Below are 19,919 nucleotides of genomic sequence, written 5' to 3'. Positions count from 1 at the left end.
ATACCAGCGCCATGATCACCGACATACCAGCACCCTGATCACCGACATACCCCATACCAGCAACCTGATCAGCTCCATACTCCATACCAGCACCCTAATCACCGCCATACCCCATACCAGCAACCTGATCAGCTCCATACTCCATACCAGCACCCTAATCACCGCCATACCCCATACCAGCACCCTAATCACCGCCATACCCGCTCCCTAATCACCGCCATACCAGCACCCTGATCATGCAGAAATAGTCAGGGACACCCTCTAGGTCTGTCATCATTACTGGGGTGGAGGGGTTCTCCCTCCCACTAGTAAATTACTACTTTTTGTTTTTTATTATGCAGTCATCACAATGAGAATCACAAAGAGCTCAATAAGGCTAGCCATACACTCACAGATTTCCTGTTCTAGGGCGACAATGCTCTGTCCTTGTCTACCAATTGTGCCTATGCATTGAACACAAGGCTGGCTTTTGTATTTAGACAGCCAGGACACTCTCAGCTGCTTGAATACCTGAAGAGTGACTGCATCTGATAAGTTTGTTGCCGCTCACAGCACAATTGGTAGACAAGGACAGAGCATTGTAACAGAAGTGCCTGCACAAGGGCTGTGATATTGGATTCACTAGATATTAAAAATAAATAAATACATGTGAAGGGCTGCTTGATGGTGTATGCAGAGCCCGATTGTCGTGCCCGGGGATTTCCAGAGCTGTGAAGGTGAGTGTCCTTACTGGGGTGGGGTGTTAGTGGAAGGCTCCCTCCGGGGGGGAAGGAGCTGGTGTCAGGCTCTCCCCGCCATGGGGGGGGCATCCAGTTTTTGTGTTGCCTAGGGCAGCACAAAACGTAAATACACCACTGAACACAACCATAGGGATTTCAGTATTATTCCCACACCAATTGTTAGTGCATACTCCTTAGACAGTGACAGAGACCATGTAAAATAGGAGAAATAAAGAATCTCAAACACAAAATGTCCGTCTTTTAAGTAGTGTTTTTATTGCATATTTCCATAGTTATATATACACATCATAAAAACTTTTTTTGTTTTCTGTTCTACTACTAAACATTCTCATTCCTACTAACTAATGTCACTATGAGCTCAAAAGTTTTTTGACAGACTCAACACATTTACAATCTTTTTTTGGAGATTGCTTTTAAAAAAAGGAGTTTAAAAAATGCACACCATACAGAACACATTCTCTAATTACATCAGCACAGATCAAAAGGAGTCTCACATTGGCACCATGAGAATACATTTCAGGACAAAGGAATCGAAGACGTGACCATGTATTGCAAACCCCAATGGCACCAAGTGGGCACAACAAGGATGTTCAAAGGAACACATAACAAAATGAAATAAAAGGCCCTTTTTAAATTTGATTTGCTATGTTATTGCAAAACACAAAACCCTCTTCATTTTTAGTAGTATAACATAAAGAGGCACTTTAGAAAATAATTCTAACTGTAATACATTGGTGAGGGTAGTCATGTGCCAAGGTAGCTTTATCAGACACCGATCCATAAAGTTAAGTTTTGGTATAAAAAGGAAAGAAAGCTCTTTGGCAGAGGTCGATGCAGCTGTGGCAATGGGGCTCAAAAAGGTGAGGGGCAATGGTTGAGGAGCTGCCGCCCCATGAAAACCAAATAGAATTCACCTGTCATTTTCCCATGTAGAACACCTGGCGGGCAGTCACACTGTTCTCCTTGCTTGTATTCCCAACCTATTCACTTATTCAAGCCAAGGACAATGCACCAGGGCACAGTGACCTATAACCATTACCATCTACTCCGGGGTCCACAATGAACTGCATACCTGGTGCCCATAGGATTCGTACTCTTAGCACATTCTTTGGTGCTGTACGTACTCTTACTTAAGCCCAGTTAAAGTCTGAGCTCCTCCAGAAATACACACTGCTGACCTCTCCTCCTAAAAGTTATCTTTTTTGCCTTGCTCCCATGGTGGTCCACTGACATCAATACGAATCTCTGTCCTTGTATACATATTGAGGTAAAGAGTTACAACTTTACTGGCTGTATACTTCTGGAATAGTGAACCGCAAAGTATTGACGCAAAGGACAACCATGCTTACTAGCATTTTCCAAGGTCAGCAATGACCAGAATGACTCATCATAGGCTTCCCTTAAAGCTCATAGCTTTTCATGAATGGTCAACTCTTACTTTTACTATGGGGATGAATGATGGAAAATGGCACAAAGACTAGGAGCTGCTGACTACAGCAACTGCATTTTTGTTTGAGCTGAAAGACGAACTCTTGATGAGCAGCAGCTCTACAAAGCAAGACAATAGGTTCCTTTAAAAGCCGGCCCCACCAGCAGCACACACTCGGCTTGCCTTGACTCCCCTCTCGGCTACTCCATTCAGCTACAAAGAGTGAAGAAAAATACCTCAACTACCTTTCCTCTACCTAAAAGGGCTGATGCTTGGTTGGTCAAGCACCCAGCACAGTAACAAGGGAAAGGAGAGAGCCCTCAGGTCTGTGTAGGCGCCAGTTTGAGACGAAAGGCGGCCATAGATTATGCGATTTTCTTTCCTTCCACCATGGGTGGAATCCCTCCCACAGTTCTATTATGTTCTGCTGCCAGGGAGCCTTCCTGACCAGCAGACCACAATCCATCCCTGGAATTCATAACAACTGGCGCAAACAGATTTTGCAAAAAAGTCTCTCATGTATTTTAATAATGAAGAATGCTCCAAATTCATGTACCTGTCTAGAACTTGTACTTGAATTTGACTCATGCTGCAGCACTTCTAGAATGCACAAGAGAAATTTTGCAAAACCTGTCTGAGCCACTTTTCCTCTGTTTGCCGAAAAAGTGCTGTTCTTAATTAGTTCCACTTTTACATTTGGTGCCTTTAATGCGTCACAATGTAAAAGTGGCACATTTTAGAACTACCTAAATTTGGAGCATGAGTTGCTGTGCCAAATGGTTATTGAATATGGCGCAACACATTAACAAGAGTGATTAATGCCAGAAATATGGTGCAACAGCTTTATCGAAATCCCCCCAATGATTACAGTTAGTGGCTATATCTGCCAGCATTAACCGCATGTAAAAAAAAAAAAAAATCAGACAGGCTGGTTGTATCTAAGTCGATCGATGGATTGACTTGGGTACAACCAGCCTGCCCATAGATGGATCGAATCCCAGCCTGTCCCTGCTGTAGCAGCCAAGATGCGATCCATCTATGGCCGGCTTTAGATCTGGGAGCTGAGGAGCCAAGAGAAGGTAATAATGTGCGACAGCTGGGACTGGCCTAAAGTAATCCTGTTACCTTGCCCTGCATAGGGAAACAACATTTTCACTTAAAATTGTTATAAACCAGTTGGTGTGCAGAAAATAATCAGTGTGTTCTTGTAGCTTTAGTGATTCCAAACACCAGGAGTTTTGATTTCACAGCTTCTCCTAAGCACACAAAATATGTGCATGTAACATACAAAGTGAGGAAAAAAGGACATTGCAGATCTTTTACAAAAGAAAAAATAAAGTAGAAGGTGCTTTGTGATAAGAAGAAAAAAAAAAAGTGTCCAACAATACAGTCCAGCATTAAGTCAATATATACAATTTTTAAAGCAACATGAACAAGAATATCCTGACTATACATGTTAGAGTGCCAAAAAGAACCTTTATAACACACTAGTCGTAGCTGGTTACAAATACATGCAGGTATGTATACATTTGTTTTTACCTCCAAAGCATTACGTGTGACATAGCTTCTCCTAACAGGTTTTGGAATTCAAGGAATGTGTTTTTACCTTCAGCTGTGGAAAGTTTGAACAAAAGGTAAGTATTTTTCTGTATTAATGAGAATTATTCAGAATGCCTACCTGTCTTAGATGGGACAGCAGCAGGCTATATTTTGGAATCCAGAAAGATTTTTACTAGATGTAGCGGTTGTTATAAAAAGCCAACACATTTTGGGGACTCCAAGGTGCTCCCTTTATCAGAGCTACACTAAAGTCATGAAGGGCAGCCCTTTGGAACTTCAAAATACATTGGGTTTTTACCAAATGCAACTTCTAACCCAAACCCCCGTATCGTAATAGTTTGGACTTACCATTCTGTAACGAAGAAGCTTATCTGAAGATCTAACCAGGACCCCATGCCATGTGCCGAGGCTCCACCCTCCAACCCCTACATTGCTGCTGTGTACTAGAATGACATGGGAGCTCAGAGGATGGAGCCAGCACATACAGCACAAAACACAGGGATACGACACTCAGGTGTGCCAAATGCCGAAGAGTCCCTATGAAGGCTGCAGTGCTGCAGTGCTGGGAAGGTAGAATGTATGGGCCACCAGAGAGGAATAGACACTCTCTTCTATTGCATGGGCACTTAATACAGAGTTTTTTGCGGGAGTTTTAAACCAGACAGTATTGGTTTAAGTTTTGGTAGCTCATGGAAGGTTTAGAAACCCTGCAGGTTATTTTCCTGCTGGGAAGATTTACTTGAACATCTGGCTTAGTTGCTGTTGTCACAGGACATGAAGTGATAACAAATCTCCCCAACTGCAGACATAGCACCCAAAACTCTGAGCTCTGGTTCACACTATGAATCACATAGGAACGTGCAAGCTCCTTTGATTCACATGCCATTCGGTGCGGTTTGAGCCCCTTCATTCATTTTTGAATGAGCTCAAACCTCCTGCATTACTTTTGGACACAATTTGAAACCAGACTACTTGGTACATTATACCATGGGAAATGGCGCAGGCAAACGCACTGTGTTTACGACCTGCATTTGGGGTGTTGTTAACTCAACAGTGACACCCCTGCAGATTGCAGCTGCTGTGCATTGTGAACATGTTGTGGGAAACCTGCGGATTTCCAGCACTGTGTTCTAATGTGAACAAGGGCTAAAAAAGGCAGCCTAACCCTCCCGACTTTCTGTTGTATCAAAAACTAAAAGGTTTAACCTGGCGTTCTACTAAAGACAAAGCATATTTAGAAACAACCGTCCCTAGAAGACTAATATATGCAGACTGAAGCAGTAATATAGGAACCATTCTAAAATATACAGGTGGGTCAACTGATCAGACAACCGTTATCAGTCTTGGAGGGCCCAGACTGTTCTACATGCATAGTAAATAGAACCTCAACAATTGTACAGTGTGTTGTGGTGAATTTGTCTGGATAAAAAAAGGCAGCTTCAATCTTGTTAGACCAATTAAAGCCTGACTGTCCGCCATGAATACCACACATCACACTAGTAACCACAACCAGGGATGAGCCCGGGTGAGTTCGGTCATGAGTCTGCATCTGCCTGAGCTATCCCGCCAGGAAGCTGTCAAAGCTAACAGCCAATCATAGGCATTCCCCCAACCCACAGCAGCACATATGTAAGGGGCATGTATATGTGTTGCTGCGGGGTGGGGGAATGTCTCCGCTGCCTATGATTGGCTGTCTGCTTTGACAGCTTCCTGGCGGGACAGCTCAGGCAGGTTTGGACTAGTAGCCAAAACACCACTGAGCTAGTCACAACATTCAGGAGTCTTACTAGTGCTCTCGAATAGGCGATATCTAATAAGGAGCTGTGGGTTACTGTTCACCCTGAACCCACCTGTGATAAGCAAGAACTTAAAATATATCTAAATATTGTAACAGAATGCTTCAGCAAGTACTATATCACACCTAAAATATTGCAACATGTGTTTAAGAGGAAACATCCCTCCACAACAAACAGTCTCTGGATAGAGAAAATAAAACGGTGTATATGAATATTACAGGCAATAAATAAACGACAAAACAGTCCGAAAATATTGTTACAACCTGCAAGTGTGAACCTGCCAATGTGTTTTTGGGTTTGTGGTTCCTGAGTAATGCTGCGTCATTAGGATTGCTCTTATCGAGGCCGAGCCTCAGGAATATGTAAACATTAAATGAAAACCAAAGAAGTCTGTGAGTAAAATGTATGTGATTAGTCTGAAAGAATTATTGACCTAAACCTGAAGGAATGAAAAGGGATTCTTCTGCAGATACACATCCAGGACGTGTCATATGACCAACACATTTCTATCACTTAAGGATGAGTACGAGGATCGCAGGAATACAGCACGTTTATTGGGCACTTTATCTAATGTGGTATAAACAAAGCCACTTCACACTATTTGTGTGTAAATGAGACGCTTCATTGACAAATATGTCTAGGTACATTTCTGAAAAACAAACGTTGCAATTTCAGTTACTGTCCAACCTGAGACATGGCTTTAGGTTGGCGCTTTTTTTTTTATCTCTTGCTGCTAAAAGATTTAGCCTTTTACTGCCCATTAACCTGAATACTAAAGCTATGCAGAAAATGTTTCAGCATGGTTGGCCATACACGATTCAAACAGATCCCTCCATCCACGCTATACACCATGGATGGACTATTCCCCCTGCTGGGCTATTATATTCTGATGGCTGGTAGCTGCGGCTTTCAGAATAACGGAACAGGAGCTGCATCTGACTGGGTGCAGCTGCAGTTCAGAAAAAAATACGTCCAGCTCCTTTGATTTTTTAGTCAAAGGATTTTGGGCGAGAGGAGTCAGGGTCATGCACAAATTTTGAAATTTGCATTGTCAATGGCCAGCCTAATCCAAATTGCTACCAATTTATCACTAACAGCAGCAAACAACTACTAAACAAATGTCTCACTATAGCATTAGCTACACAAGTAGCCTTGTAGGCCTTGTTTACACTTGCGGTGCATTCGGATTGCTATTCAGAAAGCATTTTTGTATTGCCTCCTCCCTGCCTATCTTAACCTCATAAACGCGCAGCCAATTCACTTGAATGGGTCTCATTTGGTGGGCAGTAGTGCCTGCTGAATGGGACAGGTAATATAATTCCTGCCATGGCCGGGAAGCAAAGTATCATGGCTGCAGAGTGTGTCCGTCCCAACCCCTGCTGCCTTTCCAGCTAAAGGGGGATCAGTCGAGAGGCAGTATAAATGAGGCTCAACTTTGCGGTTTTACTGCCCAACCACTAGTGTAAATGAGCCCTTAGTAATCAGTTGCACAATATTAAGCACTACTACAACCTACTTGTATAGCTTATCACAGAATGAGCAATTAGTTCCATTTTTTTTTTACTAATCATATGCTACATCGAGCGATTACCAGTTAGTGATTTTTAGTAGTAGGATTGAGCTACTGAAAAACTCCCATGTAGTTCTAGTAAGAGATTAAAATCCCCTATGTAGCTGAATTCTAACCGTAGCAATCAGTCGCTATAGAAATAATGCAAATGGTTTTCTATTAACTACCCAAAAGGGGACAGGTAAAAGCACCTCTAAGTGTAGACTCACTCAATTTATTAGTACAAAAGGTAGGCATCTCACATAAGGCAGAAGTAAATAGGCTCATCGATAAAACACCACCGGGAGGAAAATCGGCATCTGCTTGGAGAGGATGCCAGAGTACTTGGTGTGTAACAGTCTTACAGTGAGGAAGCCGGCTGGCAGACATCCACCACCTGGAAGGGAGGGCTGGAACACAAACGTGGATCACAGCGCTGGTGTGATGACGTCACCACGGTGCGTTCCAGCCCTTACTTCTGGATGGTGGAGGTCTCCTGGCTGGCTTCCCTAAGATAGCAGCACATACCAAGTATTCTGGCGTCCTCCTCAAGGAGATGGCAATTTCCTGTTAATGGGACTTCTTATGTGAAATTAACAATGTGAAGTATCCATCTCTATAGACTTTTGACATTTTATGAGTGCCAGTTCTTTTGTGCCTATTCCTTTTACAGTTCTTTATTAACATCTATTTACATCCGTCAATGTCCGCATCCATTAACATCTGTTTTTTCGAATGGAAGAAAACCCTATTATTCTTCCATAATAAAAATGGAACGGTTGAAAAATGGATGTAAACGGATGTGAACGGATCCATTTTTTCTTTGAAAAAACGTGACTGAACTGATGAAAACAATGGAACGCCCATGTGAAAGTACCCTAGGAGTTGTCCGATGTCTGGAATTTGATTGAAATTGGCTATAAATTAACAGCTTCAATACAGGTTATTGTAACCAAATTGAAAATGAAAAAGGTTGCAGCAATTTTGTCGAAGGCTATTGTATTCAGCAGCCAGGTTCAATCAAGGCAATTTCAATCCCATATCCTTGCACAAGACTGAAGCTGCTAATATCTGGTGTTTGATCGCTTTTGATTCCAGCTGGATAACAAACGGTTAAGTGATTAATCAACAGTGATTTTAGTAGCATGATTGAGCTACTAAGAACTGCACATGTAGCGCTAGCTGTACTCAGATGTGATCGTCATCATCTCTCACTGACCCAACTTCACTAAAACTGCACAGTGTACTGAACAAGCCTGGCAATTTTGCAACAGAAGAAACCTGGAGCGTTTTCTACAGCAGCCAACCAGAAACTAGCGTTCATGTTCTAACAGGCACTAGAAAAGAGCAGCTAGAATCTGATTTGTTGTTGGCAGCACTTCAGCTTCACAATAGTCACTGTACAGATTTCTTGCTATACCTTTCCCAATTATTTAGCTAATGAGCACAGAACAGGTCTACTCTACAAGCTATAAATTTGTCCCCTAAAATATTCCAGTATAAAAATACTTTTTGTGTTTACAGTGTCTACTGAGGGATACAGTTCTTGTCTACAGCTTTAAACCTCTGAAATAATAGCAGGGCTTGTTTAGTAAAAATCCACCAAAAACATATTAGTAACAAGATGAGATGTTTGTGATCAGTGCCAAGTATCTGTTAGATATGCAGTACAGTCAGTGTACCTTAACATACCATGTAATTGGAATATTAGTCCAGTAATGTTATAGAAGACATTGTGGCATTACATAATGGTACACAGATCTTTTTTTTCCAAAAACAAACAATATTGCAGAAGGAATTTGTAACTTGACAACGAAGCACTGACTTACAGATCTGAAAAGGCGTTTATCACATACGTTTTATTTGCACTGTGCAAAGCACCCGTTTACAAATCCAGCATTTTTAGAGTGTTATCAGGGGAATTATAAAGATCCTTGCTGTGCTTTTAAACTAAAATTTGAATCCCTATGTGTATTTTCTAATACAGAACACACCCATGTAATAAATATATTTAAATTTTTTAAGTTTCACTATCAGTACCCCTGTGAAAGTGCATGTCATCTATGTTTAGTGGAGGCAGACATCTATCCAATATCTGATGTTAATGGAAACAATCGATTTAATGTGGACCTGTGATACTGCAAACAAAGAGTTTCAATTTTCTGGAAGCCAATGACATCACGGAAAATGCAGCCAATCAACTTACTAGAGACTAGTGGCATTACTGAAAATCCAGATGGTTCCCCAATTACCAGCAAAATCATGGATTACTACAGACCACTCTAGTAAATAATCAGTAAATGTTGACCATGCTTTCAGGAGAATCCAATGACATAATGTGGTCTAAGCATTTTCTAGGCCTGCAACATCACAGACGAAGCTGGTTTTGCTAAAGCCCAGTAGAATTACTGATCACTTGGCCAATCTGTTCACAAGGAACTAGTGACATAAATAAACCAACTACATGAAGCCAATCAGGTGTGCTAGATTTGTGTGACACCATGACAGCTACAGATTAATACACTTTGCTAACTTTCTTTTATTAACTAAGGGTACAAAAAAGTCACCTTGTACCCAGTTATGCCACCCTAACACAATGTCTGCCTCTGCTGCTAAGGGCACCACATTAAACCGTAACAATATTTTAAAATGAAACAAATACATGAATTGTGTCTTAGGAATGTACCTGCCTCAACTGACAAAACATGATTTGTGCTTTTGAACTCAGAGGGGAAAAATAGTTAAAAAAACAAAAACAGTTCTACACAGTGGGTATGTATACATGTGCCTGTACACATATATACATAATACTGCAATAAATCACACATTCAGTATGTGCATGAACTCTTTCAAACTATATACATCTATGTGTGCAGTTGTATAAAATATTTTAGGCCAATACATATGCACACACGTTATTTTACATTAACTACATATATACACATACAGTTCCCTCTACTTCCAAGGCAGTGACACCGGGACCACCATCATTTCTCGCTTCAATAAGGGTTTAATAATTCAGCTTTGTCACAGGCCTCTCCCGGCTGCTGTCTGTAGTTTGGCTGACAATGCGTTTGCGGTTCCTTTTGAGTTTGGAAAGGTCCTTATCAAAGACTTCTCCCGATCTAAGAGCGGAGACAAGATCATCAAACTCTCCTTCCTCTTCTCCATTTTCCTTGGCTTTCCTGGCTTTGCGTTCCCGTTCACGCTGCTCTTTAAGCTGTGAAGAAAAAAACATCCCACATTGTAAAGAAAACATGAGCCTAATCACCATGTTAAAAAAGATGTAAACTGTCTCCTTCACCTACAACAGATACACTGTATGGTCAGAGGTTTGTGGATCAGTACATCTCTATGAGTTGGCTAGATGTAGCATTCCAAAAACATGGGTATTAATATGGGGTAGGCCTCCTATTTGTGGCTAGAAGTGCATTTACTCTTCTGGGAAGAACTCCCTACAAGATTATTAAGTAGAGCTGCGGAAGTTTGTGCCCATTCAGCCAAAACATTTTTAAAGTTAGGTACGGATGTTGGATGAGAAGACCCGGATCACAATCAGCATTCTAATGAATTTCAAAGGTGTTCTGAAGGGTTGAGGTCAGGGCTCTGTGCAGTCCACATGTGCATCTCCACACCAAACCATGTCTATGGAGCTGGCTTTGTATGCACAAACTGAACTGTCATTTGGAGTGTCCACATTTTGTCTGTGATGGTGAGATGTCCACAAACGTCTGACCATATACCCCCCCCCCCACAATAGCTCCATAGTTGCAGGAAAGAAAATAGCATCATCTACGACCAGCTTTACATTTGTCTTAAAGGCCAAGTTCACCCAAAACCAAATACAGCAGCATTGGGTGGATGCTGAAAAATTTGAAATCATCCCCGATATCTCAAGGGGACTCCAGTGTTGAACATCTTACCAACACCATTCCTGGTTGTACTCCATTGCTACAGTGGTGACAGTGATGACATTTATTAAAATATGCTGAACACGAAACCCTGTTATCAATTAAAGCCACAGCAAAAAAGCCAAATAAATTGGAAAAATGTATTCTATAATACTGAACGTGCATTTTTATATTCTATAATAGCTGGATACAGCATATGGATCTCAACACAGCTAAATCATTCCATTATGTTGGCCACAATGAGGGAAGAGACACTTCAAAGCTCCCAGCGATGATGATCTAAAGATGTTCTGTTTATTGAACATCTGACATTTGTCTTGCAGGAACTCAAGCTCACTCAATCACGTTAATTAAACACATGAACTGACTGACAATGAATAAGAGGAGACTAAAGATTTAGTTTATATTATGCCGGTGACTTCACTTCGATAGTCTGCTTTCTGCAATGTTCTCATCTGCCAACACTCGGAGACAGACGATCGACTTCCAAGGATCTTGTCTCATGTGCTTCGACTGCGGATGTAAACTTGCAGTGCTTTTATTGTCTATGGAGTATTACTGACCTTGTGTGATTTACTACAATTGAAATGTTACAAAGCCTTAAACAAAGATCAGCATTAGGTAATCATATTTTTCTGCATTTGCAGACATGCTTCTCTCTGCTCGTCATCAGACGCATATCATCACCCAGCAAATTTATAAGCATAAGCAAAAGACTGAAATCACTGCATAGAGTTCATTTACCATCTCCCTCTACAAGGAGCTTCAAAGGCACACTGAGCCCAACAGGATATAATTGGATGTTCTAAGCAGTGCACTTGTGTCAGTAAACATTCCACAGATAGAGCAGCACTCCGTCTGCCCTTCAGTCTCTAGAATACTCCCCTTAGGGCTGTGTCACATGGGCTTCAGCTTGTATAAGAGCCATGTGAACAGCAAGCTTTGACAAAGCATTTGCAGAGCTTTCAGCAAGTTTTGTTAAAGCTTTGAAAGCACCATTCGGCTCCAGTTTGTAAATGTTGAACACAGATCCCAATGGGAGTGTTGACTTTAAACAAGTTGCTAGCAGGCTTCAGCACTTCTTGATGCAAGCCTGCTAGCAGCTTGGTTACAATGGCAATCAGCACTCCCATCAGCATCTGAGTTCAACATTTACAAACGGTTGATTGGTACTTTAAAAGCTTCAAAAAAGCTTGCAGTAAGCTCTGCAAATGCTTTGTCAAAGCTTGCGGTTCACACTGATCTTTTGCAAGCTGAAGCCCATGTGAATCAGGCCACAGAGACTAGCAAAACCTAAACACTTCTAGTTCAGTGCAGTGGCTATCACAGAAACCTGTTCAGATATAATGGGAAGGGTTTTAAATAAAAGAGTACGTCTACGGAGGACTACAAAAACTCTTTGTTGTTAGGTTTTTTTTCCCCCTTCTTCAGCAGCCCTGAGCTGAGGCAGGAGACAGAGCACCCTGCAGTGGGTCCTTACAGCCGAATGTTTGCCTAGGGTAGGGAGAAAATAAGTGAACAGCACACAAATCCTTGAAAGGCAAGGTTGTACTAGAACAACCGATGAATAGACACTTAATAATGTCCATTCCTGGCTGGTTCACTTTAAATGGCATTAGTAAAGCCTTATGGTAGAGCCGTCACACCTCATTTAAATTTGGAAAGATCAATCTCCTTGTGTGAGAGTTCCTAACCTGTGCCTCCATACGTGTCCGCCGTTCCTCCTCTTCCTTCCTCTTCCTCATGTTCTCGTTTTCCTGCTTCGCTTCAGACAAAGCCTGGAGAAACTGGTCAAAAATCCCAAAGAACTCATCTGGCTGTATCTTGTTGGTTTCCTCTCCAAAATGTTTGGCTGCCTTCACATACTAGAGGGATTCAAGCAGGAAACATTATTCTTACAACAAAGCCAAAGATGGCTGCCAAGATTACACTGGGACTCATGTATCAAACATGTCTAAAGGGAAAGTGCACCGTCTAAAGCAACCAATCAAAATCCAGACGTTCTTCTAGCTTAGGTTACGTAAAAAACAAATAGTAAAGAATTTGATTGGCTGTTGAACAACGCACTTTTCTGTTGGAAAACTAATTTATAAAACTCAAAACTGCAAGGGGCTGCATACATGCATGTAAACAGAATACCTGGTGCATATGTCTTAGTTAACCTTTTATTTCATCTAACAAGTGACTGTAAAGCAGGAGGCAGGTTTCTTCTACATAAAACAAAGGCTGCACCACAGGAGTCAAAGATCTTGCCCCCAGCGCTTTGATGTGGCTAGGATCCTTCTGTGGCCGCATGGCCCTTTATTGAAACCATATGTGTGCCTGGGGGATGTATTTGTGTTTTCATGTGACTTCAGAAAACCATATTTTATAAGCAAGGCAGAACAAAGTTTTTTTTCTCCTCGAGTCTCTTTAATGAAAGTGAGCTATTCAGATCCCTCCAGTAAGCAGACAAGATAAACCAGTATTTAGAGCTAAAACCTAAGTTAAGTCAAAAAATAAAACCAGCACAAGGCCCATTACTTATTATAGGTGGGTTGTGTCCCTTGTGCTGCTTGCTCCTGCTTACTATAACCTTCCAGTGTGGCAGGGGTTAACAGAGCCAAGGAACCTGTCATATGTACTCATCAGGAAAGCTGACTATGTCTGCCCTTTCAGCTTTCCCTCCCCTTCAGAGAAGCTGTACTATAGCTTCTGTGAATGAAAAATCTATGAACAGAGGACAGGCAAACGAATGATGAAGACAGGATCTATGAATGGTGGAGGGTGGCGGAAAGGGTTGGCATTCTTGATGAGTGCATATGACAGATTCCTTGGCTCTATAAACCCCCGCCACACCAGATTGCGTCAGTGGGGGTGGCATCAAAGCAAGCAGATATCAACTAAAGCAAGAGGCAGCAGCAGAAGGGACACATCATACTGATAGGAAGTAATGTCCCTTATACTGTTTTTTTTTTTTTATACTAAACTTCAGCTTCAGGCATCATGATTGTAGCCACAATCATGATGTCTCACTATGACAGTTTTTTCTACTTTGGTGTGTTGGATTTGTGAACAGAGTTCTAAGTTTGGAATAGTAAGAGCTTCCTGGGTGATTTTCAGTAGAATTAACGCAATGATGATCACAAATAGTAAGCTCAGTGCTTCCAAAGAGTTGCATCACATATAGTAGAAGAAACGTATTTTTTTTCTTGTAAATACAGATTAATTGCACATGCTGTAGTTTCTTCCACATGCAACCACAAGAGGTTTCAGGTAAAGAAAATACATTTTGAACTGTACATTGAAGCGACTGATTACCTAAACAAAATAAATTGGAATTTTCAGGTGTAAAAAAAAAAAAAAAAAATGGTTACACAATCAAAAAGTCAGAAATGGATGTCTCCGTCTCCTCCCTCTCAGGCTAGCTGGGTTAAAGTGGTAGGAAATGCTTTTTGTATACTTTTACCTGCAGGTGAGCTTATAATAAAAGGTTACCTGTAGGTAAAATGAATATCCTCTAAACGTGCACCATTTAGGAGATATCCCCTCTTTTTGAGAGCCGATGCATGCGATCTGAAGAAATGGCATGTCTGTGCTGTCCCTTCAGAGCACTGTGCCGTGGCCTGGGACTCCCGTGTGCATGTGTGGAAGTGATATCATCGCGGCTCAGCCAGTCAGACAGCCGGAGCTCGTGATGCATAATTGACGTTAACTTGCAGGAGATTTTGTTTCCTGTCAGGTGCAGTTTACTTCCCCTTTTAATGCCGTAAATGACACTTTATCTCAAGAAAAATTAGTCTAACAAAACAGAGGTTGTGCTGGTAACTTTAGGAAACTTTGGGAGGCCGGGCTTGGTACTCTCAGTCTGGCCCCCTTTCACCTGGTCAAGGATAGGGTGCTGAGTGGAGGAGTGGCTTAAGGCCAAAAAACAATCCACGTGGAAGACTGGACAAACGTGTAAACGCACATACCAAGCTGGCCACCGCTCCTGGTCACAGACGCAGTGACGTGACATCAGCACGTAGACTACACCCAACGCGTTTCATGCGCATGCACGTCCTCAGGGGTATGCCTATGGGCATCTTGGTATGTGTGTTTACACGTTTGTCCAGTCTTCCACATGGATTGTTTTTTATCTATTTTATATAAAGTACTACACTATATATCGATTTCTGGGCTCCTGTGGTGAGCTTTCTTCCTTAGAAGTCCTTTTGGTTAAAGATTCTGAGTCTCCATTTGAGGGATCAATATCATTGCTACTATACCAGTAGCTTTCTGGTGAGTGCATAATGGTGGTGGACTGTTTCACTGGATTTCACAGCACCTGCTTGGAATTGAACATGATACTGCTGTGTCTTGTAGTGCCACAAAAACATTGCTTGTTTACCCACATTGTCTTTTTTTTGTCACTTTGATATTTTTGGATGGATTTATATTTGCTCATCACACCACTTAGTTATATATTGACTATTTTTGCATATATGTTTGATTGAGAAATTTACATTATCCAATTTGCACTGGTGTTATATTTTACCTTCAATTATTTAATATTCACGCTGCACTTTATATGGATAAATACGGATGTGGTCAACCAAATCCCCTCCCATACTGGCAGATCTCGGTCTATACCTAGCGCACAGGAGGTGCCCATCGAAGAAGCCTTAGATCTATTATTCCAAATGGAATATAGTCTTGCAAACCCCGAGTTGAACTTCATCACTTTCCACTTGCTGCCCCATACACTTGATACCCTTATAGGGCAAATTTCACCACTAGAGACAACATAATAAGTAGATTTAGGTTGCTCTTTAACAGTTTCTATTGCCTATCCGCATTTTATTTGGCAACCTGATTTATGGCAATGTTAAATGTCACAGTCTAATCTTCACAGTGGTTGTTTTAATGCAACTGTCCTGCATGACAGACTCCTTTGTTGTTGTGTTTTGGTTTTTTTTTCTCCTTTTTGACTGTTTTTGTGAAGGAAAAAAAAAAAAGGAAACTTACTGGTTTTCAAATTAAAAAAAAACTAACCTGAATAAAGGGGAAAAAAAAAAAGGGGGGGGATTAGTCCACTCAAAGCTGATATTTTGGGTACGGGCGGTTTTCTAAAACCCTGGACAGTTTCTTATGTCTCTAGGAGTTCCAGTGACAGGTTGCATCACTTTGCAACCTTTTTTTTCCAGTGAGTCAACAAATACAACTATGTCGCTTCATGACACCCACTGAAATCTTTGTACTGCTAAGCAAAGGAAATATAATTCCTTGCAATGGCTGCAGCAAAGACAAATATCTCTCTACTGTAGTTCCCAGGAAATATGAGAAATCATGATGGCACTTCCACTGGCCAGAATTTAACTTACACTTAGGGGTCGATTTATAAAACATTTGTTGCATGATTGTCAGAAGCATTCATGCAAGCTGAATGAAATGTTGCCAAGCAGTTAATGTCTGCATTGTATGCTCCTTCTAGTGGGCAAAATGGGCTACAGTTTTCTGACATCCCTTTGCAAAAACTATACTGCATTTTGGCCAGTAGATGGAGCTGATGATATGGGAATTAATGTATTGGGGAAAAAAAATGGTGAAATGGTTTTTACTGCAAACCACACAATTGATCCTATGAGATTAGACATTGCTATAGGATAGTATAAAAAAAACCCCGCAGCTAAGGTCATCTCATTATGCCTTCTCCTTCTGTGGCCCGTGCTTGGGGAGTCAATATGCACTGGCAAAGCTGAAAGCACTCTGCTCCTGTTATCATCTATAGCAAGTCTAAGAGGAGGGAAGGAGCTTTTCTTACTGGGCAGAAGCAGGCATTCAACCATGTACAGTCATTTCAGCAGTGGCCAGCAAGTGGTCTCATCTTTTCTACTGGAAATGCAGTGAACACCAAGGAACTGGCAGGATCAACAGGTAACATAGGGATAAGGAAAATACTTGGGTCGTATAATTGATCATTTTTTGGATTGGACTTTTTTTTTTTAGCATAATAATAAATACCTTGTTACTATTAGTTGGAGATAAGTAACCACTTGCCCTCCAGAGGATTTACCCCCCTTCCTGACCAGGCCATCTTTTGCAATACTGCTAAATTTTTGCGTTACTTTAACTGACAATTCCACAGTCATGCAATGCTATACAAAAATGAAATTTATGTCCTTTGGTTTCCCTACAAATATAGCTTTCTTTTGGTGGTATTTGATCACCTCTGTGTATTTTTGTAAACAAAAAAAATTCTATTCTGCTACATGTCTTTGCTAAAACAAAATCCCAATAATTGTAAATTAATTGGTTTATGTGAAAGTTATAGTGTCTACAAATGGCGGTATAGATACTGGAATCTTTATTTATACTAGTAATGGCGGCGATCAGCGACTTATAGCAGGACCGTGGCTGGCATTCTAAAATTGGGTGGGAACTGATTAACTGCCACTGACATCCCCAGTTATACTAATACAGTGATCAGTACAAATAAAAAGCACTGACACTGTACCAATGACACTGGACAGGAAGGGGTTAACATTTGGGGCGATGAAAGGGTTAACTGGGTGCTGTGTTTTACATCATGTGCTGTCTGTGTTTTACTATGGAGACATGCTGTGCAGAGAAATACAAAGCAGCATGTCCTTGCTGGCAGAAGAGAGACCTGTGTTTACACACAGTTATCTCCCGTCAGCTTTCCCCGACGATCGCCGGGTGCTAGTGGGGAATCTCCGTCCGGGTCCCAGTGATTGACATCCTTAGCCACCAATGGCGGCGTGGGTAGGATGGCACGCGCGCCCCCTACCCAGAGGTGGAAATCATGTGTATATATACGTGATATATGACGCCCTGTAGCAGTATTTCTGCTATAGGGCGGTGGGGAAGTGGTTAAAATGTATAACCTACTGGGACAGGTCCTTTTTCACAAGTCTGCTCTAGCATGGAATGTGCTTAGTAAAATTCTTCATCTCAGGGGTTTTCTTTCCTCAACAACCCCAACCCCTTCTTTTGAATGCTGCCTCAACCATCTCCAGGTGTACTGTCACTCCCATAGGCCCTCAGGCTGCAATGACTTCACTGCAGCTGCAGCAAGTGTACATTATACAGAACCTTCATTGACATTATTTACAACAATTCCTATTTTCTGAGACGTAAGCATCTGTCATACCTTCCAGGTTTATCTAGTTCTAATTTTCAGGTTCAGAAAGGGACAAAATAGGGGTGAAACGTGGCAGCAATGTTATCATAATCATAGGGATTAGAATCCTCCAATGCCCGGACCATTCTCAGTGCTATGAAATATACCATTCTTGTTCCCTATATTTCCATCAGTGCCCTTACAGTTTGTTATTCATTTGGAAATATAAATTAAAGCATATATGTACAAATTACAGTAGAGCTCAATTTTTTTTTTTTTTTAGATCCTTCAACCTTTGTATTAAAAAAAAAAAAATGAATGGTAATGTCTACTTTCTCTCTCCACAGCCCAGCCCTGTTCTTGATTTTCTGCTGAGTACAATCCTCTTTGGGAAGGACGATCCTAGTTTTATTCAGCCTATTTCCTGTAAGCCCAGCCTGTTCGATACCCCCTATAGGGGGCGCTTCAACACACAGGGGTCACAGTAGCCCTGACTGAGCAGCACTCTCCCTTTATGTCATGTCAAAGAATGCCTGCCTCCCACCAGAGGAAGAAGGGGAAGCTGCTGCAAAATAATCCGGACTCGCTAATTCAGAAAAAATGCAAAAGGATATTTTTCCCAATAAAAAAGACTGGGGAGGGAAGGGGGTCACAAAAGGCTGGAGCTCTGCTTTAAATCATTCTAGTAGCCAACAGCTATAATATGCAAGTATGATTCTATTAGCCAATATGGCAAAAAAAACATGTTTTTGGTTTTAGAAGGGAAGGGTTAAAACCTCTGTCAGAATATTTTTTGCTGCTTGTACCCCGTTCTAAAAAAAAAAAAAAAATCTCTTTGCATCCAGTCTTGGAGACTCAAAAGGAAATGGGAGAAGAATCTTCCAAAGTGAAGTGAAGTCTTCCCCAATGGAGGATTTCGTAGCCTCACCTTTGGTGACAACTCTAAAATGTTGATTTCTCATCAATTTTTGTCTTGTTGGCAGTGGCTTTGAGGACAACAGAGTGCAATTAAACCTGACAGGTGTTTTAGTCATTTTCTACTCCAAAAAAATGTTTTGCCTGTACATTTTAATGTCAAGTATACCATGTTACACCCAGGGGTGTACCATGATGCAGGGGTGTATTTAACACAACGCAAACAAGGCATTTGCCTAGGGTGGCATTTTTCAGGGGGGCAGTGCCACCCCCCAAAAGAAGGGATGGAAGAAGGGACACATGCAGCATGGTGACCAGATGGGATCTGAGAGAGGCTGCGGACTGCTTGATGGTGTCTGACTCTTGTTCACGGGGATGTCTGAAGCTGTGAAGGGGAGTGTCTTATCTCTTGCCGGGGTGGGGGTTGCTAGTGTATGGGGTGCGGTGGTAGTGGAAGGCTCTCTTGGGTGGGGGTGGGGAGTTGGGATGTTGTTGGTCAATGTCAGGCTCTCTTCGTGGGGGAGAGAGGTGTTGGTCAGTGTCAGGGTCTCTCCGTGGGGGGGGAGAGCCAATTCTCATGTTGCCTAATGCAGCACGAAAGCTAAATACACCACTGCCATGTCAAGATGCCACCCCTGTCTCCTTAAAGAGTCTGGCGTGGGGGCTTTTTTTCCCGGTTGCTGTTGTCCCTTTTTGAAATTTGTGCGGCTGTGCATGACTCGACCTGTACAGGTGCAGCATTCATTTAACCGCTTCACCACTTCCCGTCCAGCCCATGTACATAAAATGGCCGGACGGGAGCAGTGCAGGAGCTTGTGGCCATTTATAAACGGCCTACGCATTCACTGCCTGTGTGCGCACAGAACACCGATCGCTGTATGGGACCTCTGTGTGAGGTCCAGATCACGTGATCACTG

At 41.8% G+C, this 19,919-nt stretch overlaps 1 protein-coding gene across 3 annotated transcripts in view; it reads right to left on the bottom strand.

Moving 5' to 3' along the window:
* Window positions 1–972: 972 nt before the first annotated feature.
* Window positions 973–19,919, bottom strand: part of DAAM1 (dishevelled associated activator of morphogenesis 1) — a 268,997-nt gene continuing 250,050 nt past the window's right edge. For all 3 annotated transcript variants that reach the window (XM_089676532.1, XM_089676535.1, XM_089676533.1), the window contains 2 exons: window positions 12,680–12,850; window positions 973–10,294 (listed from right to left, as the gene is read on the bottom strand). In XM_089676532.1, the coding sequence (XP_089532658.1) occupies window positions 10,085–10,294; window positions 12,680–12,850 (381 nt within the window). In that variant the 3' untranslated portion in view covers window positions 973–10,084. The remainder of the gene's footprint in view (window positions 10,295–12,679; window positions 12,851–19,919) is intronic.

Source organism: Staurois parvus, unplaced genomic scaffold (genome assembly GCF_062004578.1).
Source record: "Staurois parvus isolate SC_StPar_1 unplaced genomic scaffold, SC_StPar_1.0 ptg000171l, whole genome shotgun sequence".
NCBI classification, from domain to species: Eukaryota; Metazoa; Chordata; class Amphibia; order Anura; family Ranidae; genus Staurois; species Staurois parvus.
Note: the sequence above shows the minus strand (reverse complement) of the source record. Positions and strands in the feature narration are given on the sequence as shown.